The sequence below is a fragment of the Leuciscus leuciscus genome, assembly GCF_965113295.1.
Source record: "Leuciscus leuciscus genome assembly, chromosome: 9".
Taxonomy (NCBI): Eukaryota; Metazoa; Chordata; class Actinopteri; order Cypriniformes; family Leuciscidae; genus Leuciscus; species Leuciscus leuciscus.
In genome coordinates this window covers 17,524,623-17,537,564 of record NC_138733.1, presented here as the reverse complement: position 1 = coordinate 17,537,564, position 12,942 = coordinate 17,524,623, and the positions used below count along the sequence as shown (strand labels likewise).

General features: G+C 38.7%; 1 protein-coding gene across 3 annotated transcripts in view; it reads right to left on the bottom strand.

The window, feature by feature from the left end:
* The window catches only part of cadm1b (cell adhesion molecule 1b), a 184,426-nt gene that overhangs the window by 45,916 nt on the left and 125,568 nt on the right, over positions 1 to 12,942 (bottom strand). For all 3 annotated transcript variants that reach the window (XM_082179603.1, XM_082179602.1, XM_082179604.1), the window contains 3 exons: positions 8,939 to 9,091; positions 6,502 to 6,639; positions 289 to 447 (listed from right to left, as the gene is read on the bottom strand). In XM_082179603.1, coding sequence (XP_082035729.1) covers positions 289 to 447; positions 6,502 to 6,639; positions 8,939 to 9,091 — 450 coding nt within the window. The remainder of the gene's footprint in view (positions 1 to 288; positions 448 to 6,501; positions 6,640 to 8,938; positions 9,092 to 12,942) is intronic.

Here is a 12,942-nt window from a genome sequence, read left to right as displayed (position 1 = left end):
AGTTTCCTTATAAATGGTCTAATTGTGTGACAAAAGCTTCTTTTGTTCATTACAATGTCAGTCAAATTACTGCATGAAAATGCTTAGAAAGAAATTCCAAATGTGACATGAGGATGAGTATTTTAAATTGTCTGGCGTTCATTTCTTTATAAATGGTCTAATCATGTAACAAAAGTTCTTTAGTTCATTACAACGTCAGTTTAATTGACCACCGCATGAGAAGGTGAGAAGATTAAACCTAGGCTTTTTTACAGCTGAAAGTTTTCTCCTCATCTAGAGATGACTCACACTGCACTTCCAGGTATTTCTGGGCCTGGAAGTCCTTCACGGCTGGGTGGTCAATGATGCAGATGACGGCCACTCCATCGTCCTCCTTAGAGACGGTGAGCCTGAGCCGGCTGGTGACAGTGAACATCCTGTCGTATAACTCCTCGACAGTCGCCTCACCTGGGAACGGCCGCAAGAGTGACATGTCAGCCATAACAAGCGAGCTCCCTCCATCCCGGCCTGCTCATAATAACACTGTGTCACCGGGAGGAGGGAGGAGGGTCATGAGGATTGATACCATCACCTCCAGACAAATTTCACATTCATATATTTATTCATGCTTAATACAGCGTGCACAGGGCACATTCTGAGCCACATGTGACGGCCAGACATCAAGACAGGACATAAAACACAGGGTTGCATGACAGCTTTAGTTCACCATGTGAAAATTAAATGCTTTTTTTATTTTGGGTTTGCGTCTTCCATTGATTTATTGATGACATGAGCTATTCCACTGGTCTCCAAACTGGTGTTTAGCTTTAGAGAGGTTTTACTTGCCGTCAAGCTGGTCTTTTAGGTGTTGTTAACACTGCACCGTTTTCAACTAAAAATGTCAAACTTTTTATGCGCTTTGGCCATTCATTTACACGACAACGTCGTTTTGGGTGCCTGAAAATGCACGTTTTTGAAAACGGTTTCCGTGTAAACAACAAAAACGCGAATCTCTGAAGACGATGACGTCACGCACATGAGTATTACGTGTTTAGTGTACAGTGTTTCATCGCCATCTAATGGCCTGGCAGCAGAATACAGCGTTTTCAGTCGTTTTCGTGGATCCGTGTGAATGGGGATCGTTTTGACAATGGTGTCGTCTGTACGCGGAAAACTCAAAGGAAAAACGTCTTCGTTTTAAAAGTGTGCTAAATCAGCCAACACACCAGCCTGACAAGACTGGGAGACCAATTAAGACTATCAGCTTAGGCTGGCTTGAGATGTTTTTTCAAAAGGTGTTTGAATCCATGTCATCCACACTATCTGCACATATGCTAATTGCTAAGTTATGCCAAAAACATCAGTTAAGGTGCAGTCTAACACAATCTCATGGCAATTTGTAACTATTTTACATTTAGCCATATTGGTGGCTAATTTGTATCAATTCTCATTTGTACGTTTTCGTACTATCTGCTTACGCCTCAGTGACGTTATGTTTAGAGTTGGTATTAAGGGTGGACCTCCATACTTACTTTTTTTTCTAAATATCATTCATTTTTATATGAGTCACACTGAACAATTAAATACAAAATCGCCACCTCATAAGATAGTAACATTTCCTCATAAGATAAGGAAATCGATAATGGTAAGGTCACATTTACCACTTTTTGGCGAAATAATCATGGGCAAAATAGTTATTTCAATAGGAATATACGTGACTGGGTATTTTACATGGGGGCGAAATATTTCCCAGACTAAATTTAGCAACAGTTTCAAGCAGGTCATGCAGAATCCCTACTCTACTGACATGACAGTAGACAATGACTTTTTTTTGCCCACAAAATTATGCTACTATTACTGCACCTTTATGCTACAATTTACATATTTTTATGAATAGTATTCAAAATATAAAATAATAATCTGGGTTTAAATAAACCATGGATAAATAAACCAATGGTCCACTTTATATATTTGATTTAATTTGCAACTACAAGTCAACTAACTTTCCGTTGTACGGTGTACATTTTAGGACATATTAGGCTATATTATATATGCTTTAATGCTTTAAAGCATGCACTCGCGAAATGCATGTTCTCTTCTGTATACAACGTAATTAGTGAAACATTTAATTAAATCATATATATATATATATATATATATATATATATATATATATGCTTTAATTAAATGTTATACTAATTTCGCTGTATGCAGAAGGGAACGTGCATTTCGCGAGTTTTATTTGCACGTTTAAAAAGTTAGATGACATATTTCAACTAGCTAGCTTGTATGTTGGCAAACTATTGTGAAGTAAAGCGTTCTTTCGATCTATGAACCGCGTACATGTGACGTCACATGGGACGGGGCAATGCGGCCCCTCCAAACTCCATCTGAGTCCGTTTCGCCCGATGCCTTTATATCTGATGCCTTTTAGTCCGAGTCCGTTTCATCCGAAGCCTTTATGTCTGATGCCGTTTCGTCCAATGCCTTTTAGTCTGAGTCCATTTCGTCCAATGCCTTTAGTCTGAGTCCGTTTCGTCCAATGCTTTTACAGTATGTCTGATGCCTTTTTGTCTGAGGCTGTTTCGTCTGATGCCTAATTGTACGAGACCTGACACCTGACATTGTTTTTCCTGAGACCTGAAGCTTTTCAGCCTGAGGCGCGATGCTGTTTTGTCCAATGACCGAAGTCTTTTAGTCTGAGGCATGATGCCTTGTCTTCATATGTCTGAGCTCTGAGGATGTCCTAAAATGTACACTGTACTACAGAGTATTAGTAGACTGTCTGCCTGATATATCTGCTAACACTTTATTTTGATGGTCCCTCAACAGACATTTTACTGATTATAAGTAACTTTGCAACTACACCAACTTATTCTACTTACCCGAACCCTAACCTAACAGTCTACTACAGTCTAATACTCTAGTTACCTATAGCTAGTAGAATGTGTAAAGTGGATCATCGAGATAAAGTGTAACCATAATGGGTAATCTGATACTTTAGAAAAAGTTATTTCGGTAGAACTTTATTTAACAGTTCTTTTTCACATGATCATCCAATGTACTTATTGTAGTAATGACACTAACTGGGTAATAACTAGGTACTAACCCTGAATCTACCCCTACCTTAACTTAACCCATGAAGTTACCTGTAAAATAAAGTGCAACCGTTATTTACAGTCGAGTCTGTCTTATTTGCATGACACAGTGCTAATTTCAATTCTCAAAATGTCCTTTTAAAAATGTCAAGGTAACTTTTGATACTGTATGTGTAACCTGTTTCAGTACTCTTTAGTTTGTTAAATGTCTTTATCTGCAGTACTGAGTCATTCACAAGCTCCACATGCAGCTGTTGAACTTAATAAAGAGCTTGTTCATCGCTGGCAAACAATAGGATGCATTTGCAGGTTTGGCTTCAACTGATTGCAAGTAAATATTCTGCTTCATTCAGCACTCTTTTTGTTCTCTGTGTTTAAATAAATGAGAAACTTCTTCAAATAATTCAGTGTGTGAGCAAACTGTCTGAAACATAACTTGGTTGTTCAAATATTGATAGGGAGTACCTTGCACCTTAAAAATATAGCTTTGATACTGATAAGGGGTGATGATACCACCTTGCTACTGAGAAACGTATAGGTAACTCTGGATCACAAAACCAGTCAAGTAGCACGGGTATATTTGTGGCAATAGCCAACAATACATTGTATGGGTCAAAATGATCGATTATCAAGCGTAGCGTTAGTTCTGGCAGGTCACGTTAGTCAAGCTCGCATCAGCTGACTCTCAGCTGATCCACATCTACCTATAGGAATATGACGCCTATCACCGTATACATATATAAGCTCCTTCACTATTATCAGCAGCTATCGTGTTTCTCAGTAGCGAATTACCCTCCTCCATCCCCAGCTCCTCCTCTCATCAGTCAGGATTTGCCATTCTGATTCCCTTTGAATCAGAATAAATTCTCGAATTATGTTGTACTTTAAAATCTTGAATTAAATATATTTGCAAACATTCATGTTGGTTCTGTTCTGTTTACCCCAAGGGGGGTTATTGCTGCTCTCCCTGCTCTTATCCATGCTGGGCTGCATGAATGCGCAGGGAGTTCTCGCCCAGAACGGCACCATACCGCCAATCCAAACTGTATGCTAATTGTCAATCGTATTTGACGATAGTGGTCCTGACAGAATTTCTTTTATGCCAAAAATCATTAGGATATTAAATAAAGATCATGTTCCATGAAGATATTTTGTAAATTTCCTACCGTAAATATATTTTAAAAATATGTTTGTGAGTGGATGCAGCAAAATCATGAACATAAATCGACAACTTTAAAGGCGATTTTCTCAATGTTTTGATTTTTTTGCACCCTCAGATTCCAGATTTTCATTTAATATATCTTGGCCAAACATTGTCCTATCCTAACAAACCATACATCAAAGGAAAGCTTATGTATTCAGCTTTCATATGGTGTATACATCTCAATTTAAAAAAAAATTACCCATGTGACTGGATTTGTGGTCCAGGGTCACATAAACTAATTGCTTAGCTATTTTTAGAGCAGTGTTGTTACTGTATTGTTAAAATAACACTTTTAAAAATCCTTTTCAGTAACTGAAATAAAGCTAAAATAAAATTATGAAAAACAAACTTGGCAAGTTATTCTAACTGAAATAAGTTGAAGAACTAAAATTACTAAAACTGAAATGAAAATGAATTATAACAATGGCAAAAGCACATAATTACGATGGATGATCAGGACATGTGACCATGATGAATTCATATGAAGGAGCCCAGAGGTCAGTAGCTGTCTGCGGGGTTACTGCACATCATGTTAGCCCTCATCCTAAGACAATTTCTAAACTCAAGGGCATTGAGCTAATTGCAGCCCAGAGTATGACGGTTTACTTGGACCTAATGAAGTGGGAAATAATTACAGCTCAGCACTGACCTATAGCTCATCTCCCTTCTCTTCTGTCAGCGCATACTAAGACACCGTTACAAAAAAATACAAGAGTTACTGTATGCCAAAGACGCTTTAAGGCCTATGACAATAAGTTTCTTTCAGTCACTGAGTCCATGAAGACTTTTCACTGAGGATCATGCTAATTTTGTAATTTATTAATTATTATATATTTTTTTTCATAGGAACCATAATTTCCTCATCATAGGAAATTATGTTCCTCTCATTATAGAGCTTGGGACAATGTTCCCTGCTGCAGTTTAATTGTACTGTACTGCAGTTACTGTGGTTACCATGGTAAATTCAGCACTGAAAGTGTGGAGCTATGAGACATGATCTATGAATGTCCACTTACACTAATCAATGGACCAATCAATGATTTATTATATATATGTATGCTATAATAGTATGTATGCTATAATAGTATACATATATACACATTATATATATAATATATATAGCTAAAATAGTATGATATATACATCATACTATTTTAATAATTTAATAATTTAGTTATTAATTATGATTATCATCATTACATTGTTTGCATCAATATTTTTTATTGTTAAATAAATCTAAAAACATTAAAGGAATACTTCACCCAAAAATGTAAGTTCTGTCATCATTTACTCATGAATTTCTTTCTTCTGTAGTAACAAGTGCAATTATTTTGTAGTAACAAGATATGATTTACATTAGCATATGGGTAGGTAGGTAGTGGATGTAACGGCAAGCTGTTATTTAAATATTAAATATAACATTTATGGCAAAACATTCACATACTACATTATATGATAATTGGTATATGATAAATAAAATAATTTTAGTCTAAGATTAGTTAAAATTCTGCTCTATACTTAAAAATAATATCCTCCAAAGCATTATAATCTATGGTGTTTCAAGCAATAAGTATTGACACCAGAGTTTGTGTGGTTCAGATTAACAATTTTTAATTAGAAAATGATTAACTTAATGTGTTTTTTCTGCGTACTAGCTAGTATTTGACTCATTTAGCACATGAAATCTCTCGCCTTAGGCCACTGTCTGACTGCTTTCACTGCAGTTAATGAAGCTGTGATGTTTGTAATCCATAAACAGTTGACACATTAAACTTAGATTCTGTTCAAATGCGCCATATCATCTGCCATGTTTGCCTCTGTTTCCCCAGGTAGTCTATCTGAATGTTATTCAACAGTCCCACCCTGCTGTCTAATGGAGAAAAGCTGTTTATAAGCACATTAACCAGCCTGCACATTCACTCCTTTGTGTCAGCCCGCAATGCCTAAACCAGTGAGAACTAATATGTGGGCAGCATTTGCTGAGTGGGAGGTAGACAGTTGGAGTTCATTCAAAGCTACTTATTTAAGCTTGACTGAAAAGCACCATAAATCCCGCATGTTGAGCTCTTCTTGTCAATTCACTGGATGCACCTTCTGAAGCCTTAATTGAGAGTCATTATGAAGTCAGAATCCTAAACCATGGTGTGTTGTGTGCAGATCAGAGACATCAGTAATCACAGCAAACTTATCAGCACAATCTTCCTTGGATCTAAGTCAGACCTTGCAGTGGTTGGTCCCCTTTCATCCATTTGATGGTGGAAGCAGGTTTGCTGCCCATGGCGGTGCAGGTTATCTCGGTCTCATTCCCCTCACTCACGATTTCCTCGCGGGACTCTAAGATTGGGTTGCCTGGTGGAACTGGCAGAAGATCAACAGCAAGATTAGAATGGTGCGACAGCTCTTCTGCGTTGGATCAATGTTTTTTTTTTATCTGTGTTCTCGCTAAAGGACAAACTGTTATTTTACTAAGATCTGCTGATGACTATCGAGAACTTGAATCCGTAATAAAAAAGCAAAACAGTGCAAATATGGTGGAAAAGATGTTGTTTTTGAGCCAATCTTGTTTTTTTCGAATCATTCTCTCTGAAAACTCCCTATAGTCTATGTTTTGGTTTGGATACTGGTCTCCAGCATGGAATGCTGGTGTGCTGGTGTCCCCACCAGGCTTTTTAACAAGCTCTATCAGCAAGACTTCCTTGGTTCCTCGCAAGGTTTCTACCTCATCCCACCTAACCATGTTAGGGGGTTGACACTGTCACCTGTGGCTTCCTCAATGGGGTTCTGTATGACACTATTCTTTGCAGAGCTTCTTTGGAACAATATGTGTTGTAAAAAGTGCAACAGATATCTAAAAATGATACATATATAATTAAATATACAAATACAAATACATATACCTGTAAATACATTATACATTAACTGTTTGGAATAATTAAGATTTGAAAACTGAATATTTTTTGATAAAGGTGACTAAAACATTATTTATACATCATTCAAAGTTTTTTTGTGAAACATTTTAGTTGGCTGGTTCAAGCGGATTTTCAGCAGGGCAAAGAGCATATGATCAGTCAGCTTTATCTGCTAAGTTATGGCCGCAATATACTCACAGCAAAGTTCTTTTTCATTCTTCGTTTAGAGATAAAAAGCATTTGAAATGCATTTGCAGTGATACACTGTTAGTGAACATCCTGTTTAGATGAACAAGTAAATATGGGCTGCTGTCTTTCCTCTCAATAACAAAATAAACACACAACAAAAATGACAGTGGTGAGAAAACAGCCGTTAAGAAAGCATCTGGTAATAGCGATGTGATGTTTGCACGAGCTCTGCCATTCTCCACTCCAGTCAAGTAAAGTTACTTCATCATCATCACTTTATACAACAGAATGCTTTAAACCAAACCACTTTATAGTATTTAACATAAAAAAAACAGTGTTAGTGTTGCTTTCAATTAGAATTACACATCTATTTCTACTATAAAGCAGCTCTCCAGTGTTTATGTTTTCTTTCCCAGACGTCGACGGACTCAACAGAGCAAATAAACCAGAGAAGATTCCCTCGTCAAAGAGGACGGAGCCCCAGAGCTCACCTACCTTTTACGTAATCGCCACGGAGCCAATGGTAGTTCGAAGGTGTTTAGTCGGAGGGAACATTTCCGGAAAATTAGCTTTGACAAGCTGTTTCCAACTCCCGAAACAAACTCCAAACGAACTTTGTTTTGGTTGGATTTTGTTCAAAATGACGGCACACCAGTTTGTTCTTCAATTTCGCTCGAAGTTTATCGGGGTCTTTAAGATAATAAACAGGTTGAGTAAACCAGCCATAAATCAGATTGTTTAAGCTATCCCTGCTTGAAAAAAGAGGTCTCCCAGCCTGGTCAAGCAGTTCTGTTGGCTGGTTTAAGACGTTGTTCGTGTACTTTGGGTTTTTTACTTGCTTCATTAGCTAATTTAAGATGATGAACAGCATGGCTAGATTAGCAACAACTCAACTTGTTTAAGCTATCTCTGAAACATTTAGAGCTACATACAAAAGCAATTCTATATGTCAATGGTCTCATTGTGTATTTAAACAGTGCCAGACCCACTCAACCAATTGACAAGCTGTTTTACTCATGTTTTAATTTTTCATAGCACATTAGCTCATATGGTGCTTTGCTGATGGCACTAAAGCGTCTGTCACTACAAGAGCTGCCATTTGAGGGCTCTTTTTCTAATATCTTGCCTCATGCTTTCATGTCCTGTGGTTAAGAGTCCATGCTGTGATGGAACGCATATCCTCATAAAACTCATGCTACTTTAGAGAGCACTCAATTCCATTCAGCTCTCCAGGATGTCCAAATATGCTGCATAATAAACCTCTAATGTTAGTGTCATTCAACGCAAAGCTAACTCCAGAATCGCTCGATGTAGCCTTTTCAACATCTAAGAGGAATTCAGTCAATACGCCTGCCAAAAGCGATCTACCAATATCAATAGCGCAACATCTGTTCCTTTTTGTTTGGTTTGTGTTATTGGAAACGGCATGAGAGTAATTGGCTGATATTGTGTCATGGTGAGATTCAATTAGACAAGTTCAATTGAGTGAACGAATCAATGAAGTAAATCGATAATCAGGATTTTAGCATTCTATAGTAGATGTAAGGTAGATGTCATACCCAGCACTGTGATGTCTGCATAGGCTTCTTGTGGAGGATCCGTGTAGAGCTGGCACACGTACCGGCCCTCGTCCGAGAGTGACACGTTGGACAACGATACCAACAACTCGTTATCCGAGAAGTTAACCAGCTGAAACCGACTGTCCTTCAAGGCTGAGACATAAACAACATAAAGAGGGAGGATTACAGATTTGGATGAGTAGGAAGTAGGAAGTAGACAAATCAATTGTGAGTGTGATATTGCAGTTTTCCAACATTTCAAAAAGCAAGAAGTTAATATTGAGTAATGTTTCAGATGAAATTTGGCCAGTTTTATACACCACTAAAATAGTCCCTAATGAAATCAAAACGTCAAGCTTTTTCCACTCTTTTGAAGTTGTAAATAAAACACATTATAAAGGGAAGTTGTACGAGAAAATACTATTTCTGTCTTTCCACTTCAATATTTCACATTTAATTCAATGTGTTACTTGCTGTTATTTGTGAAATTTACTAGCAATTTATAGAGTTAAAATTGTTTCAACACTGTAAAAAAAGTTGCAATTAAAAAAACTTTCATTTTTAAGTGCAACTTATAAAAAACGTATTAGAAAAAATTACTTATAAAAAAAGTTGTAAATTGCAATGTAAAACCATATGTTTTCATTACTTATTGATCATATACTTTCTTTTTTTTTTTTTTACAGTGAAAGTAAATCCTGCATAATTAATTTTTTCAGTACAGCGAAAGGGCCAAGATCTAGAGACACATTTCAACTATTTTTTTAAAAACATATATATTTTTACGAATTTTTAGAGCAGCTTGTCTTGACAGAAACATGAAAAATGGAAAAATGCGTTCTGTGTGAACTTCCTCAAAGACTGTATATAAGAACTCTTGGAATGCCGCTCAGCCAATCAGATTCGAGGACCATAAATAATGCTATATCATGAACTTCTGGGGAGTTTCATTAAATGAGCGAACTCAAAAATCATGCTTGAAGTTCAAGAAGTCAAAGCTCTAATTGAGCAACTCCATAAGAAGTTTAAGACCTTTGATGGTGCATTTTAAGAACCCCCTCTTAATCCAAACCCTGAACCTGGGAAGTCCTCTCTAAGAATAATGATGAGGTCAGCTTGTTTTGAGCAAAAAGATGGTGGGTGGGAAATGAAAGGGCTGATTTTCTTAGTGCTCGGACTGAATTGCAATTGAAATGGGGAGTTTATGCACTATGCATCAAACAGATCTATGATTTCAGACTTAAGGTAATGCCGGAGGACTGTAATTTCTCCACATCAGTACAGTGAAATGGTAGAAGTGCAGCAGAAGTCTCGCAGAATATGAAGGATATAAATCTCTGAAAGGCAAACCTGCACATGAACGGGGCTCATTAGAGGGCATTTTAAATTCTAAAGCATCAGAGTCCGTAAGAGGTTGACAGTGAGTGAATCTGATTGTTCTGTGTCCCAGCTGGCTTGAGATGCTCTTCAGCTGTCCTAGCCAACTATCTTAAATTGACACACAGATTGGAGAATGAAACGAGAAGGGGGGCAGGAAATTACATATAGCATGTTAGATGAATCAAATACAAATTGGATTGTCTTACAAAACAGCATATCTTCTTATGTTGATGGAAATATAATGAGCAGAACACATTTTCTGTAGTAAGGATATATGGCCACATTTTAACCCTTCCATTGTTTTTGAGCCATTCTTGACCTATTTTTGGCAACGAATGCACTTTAAATTGTTTCCACATTTTTTTGGACAAGACTTTGTGACATTGTCAAAAATATCAAAAAAAATGTGTCATGACAACTCTTGAGTGTTTGGCATGGTTATGAATATTCTATTCAATTTAATTCACATTTATTTGTATAGAGCTTTTCACAATACACAGTTTCAAAGCAGCTTTACAAAAAATGCACGTCTCTACATTACAATTTTATGGTGATCTGTTGTCAGAGGTGACTGTGTCCAAGTTATGCATTTCAGAAATGTAGAGGCACGCAGAGGCACGCAGCTCGCAAGTGGTTTTCTCTAGAATACACTGTTCTCCCGTTATTGCAGCGTTGTATTTTAGTCCAGGTAAGGCCATCTTCGATTCTCTTTTTATTTTTCTCATTTTAACTTAACATAATTCTGTATTTCAGTTAGACGCATTGGCACTTTAGAGAAATAGCCGCGAGTGAAACAAATTAAAATTTTTATAGCAATCTAATTTGCACGTAACTTAAGCCCTTGCTCCTAAGCACTTTCGATTTGACACATTCACGCGTTATTGACTTAATTGGCAGAACGAAACAGCTGTACTCACTCAAGCGGTGAGAGCATTATCTGTATATCTGTGTAATTTGCGCGCTGTCGCGGAAGCGTCAGCGGAAGCGTTCAGCCTCCTCGTGTGAAGACCGACTCGGGTAAAGACCAGCGACTCTACCTGCGCGACTCCACCGAGCAAGGACACCCGAAAGGCACTTGCGTATCTCCTCTTCCCCTTTTTCTTCCCTCTACTTATCTTATTGTTCACCTTCATCAACATGTGCTTTCAATACATTCCTGTTATCTCTCGGCAACGTCCTTTCATCACGCGCAATAGGCAGCGCAATACTGCCAATCTGCGTCCCATCCTTACATCCTCACTTACTCCTCTCTCTCTTTCCGTGGGTCTATGGAATTGTCAGTCAGCAGTCAATAAAGCTGACTTCATTCCAGCCTTTGCATCTCATTCTACTCTTAGCATCTTGGGCCTGACTGAGACCTGGATTCGTCCAGAAGACTCAGCAACCCCTGCTGCTCTCTCTAGCAATTTTTCCTTCTCCCACTCCCCTCGCCAGTCTGGGAGAGGTGGGGGTACAGGGCTTCTCGTTTCTAACAATTGCAAATACTCCGCGCTCTCTTCTCTATGCAACAACAACTCATTTGAATATCATGCTATTACACTTACAACTCCCATTAAGATCCATTTTGTAGTCATTTATCGCCCCCCAGGTCAGCTGGGTAACTTTGTAGATGAGCTGGATGTGCTGCTGTCCACTTTCCCTGAGGACGGCACCCCACTTCTAGTCTTCGGTGACTTCAACATTCATCTCGAAAAGCTACATGCAACAGACTTCACCTCTCTCCTAGCCTCTTTCGATCTCAAACGACTCATCACCGCAGGTACTCACAAATCAGGCAACCAACTGGACCTGGTTTACACACGCAGCTGCACCACAGACAACATCTTGGTGAGACCTCTCCACGTTTCAGATCATTTCCTCATTACTTTCAGTCTACAACTCTCTACCCCTGCACCACCACCCCCACCACCAGTCATTTTCAGACGAAACCTGCGCTCACTTTCCCCCTCCCATCTTTACTCTGCCGTGTCATCCTCTCTTCCCCCACCCTCACAATTCTCATCTCTGGATGTGAATACCGCAACGGACACCTTATGCTCCACTCTAATCTCTTCTCTAGACATTATCTGCCCTCTCTCCTCCAGGCCAGCACGCGCTACTCCCTCTAACCCCTGGTTATCTGAGGTTCTTCGGGAACACCGGACCGAACTCAGGGCAGCGGAGAGGAAATGGCACAAATCAAAAGACGCATCTGACCTGAGTATGTATCAATCTCTCCTCTCTTCCTTTTCTGTTGATGTTCATGCTGCAAAATCTTCATACTTCCACAACAAGATCAACAGCTCCTCCAACACACGATTACTCTTCAAGACATTCAACTCTCTCCTCTGTCCACCTCCACCACCACCCGCCTCCTCCTTAACTGCTGACGATTTTGCGAACTTCTTCACCACCAAAACAACAGCTATCAGCAGTCAGTTCTCAGCTCCACACACACAGGAACCCAGACCGACCCCTTCCATAGCCAATATCCCTCTGTCCTCCTTTTCTTCACTAACCGAGGAAGAAGTATCTACACTTCTCCTCTCCAGTCACCCTACCACCTGCCCTCTTGACCCCATCCCCTCACACCTTCTACAAGCCATCTCTCCCACACTTCTACCATCACTCACACACATCATCAA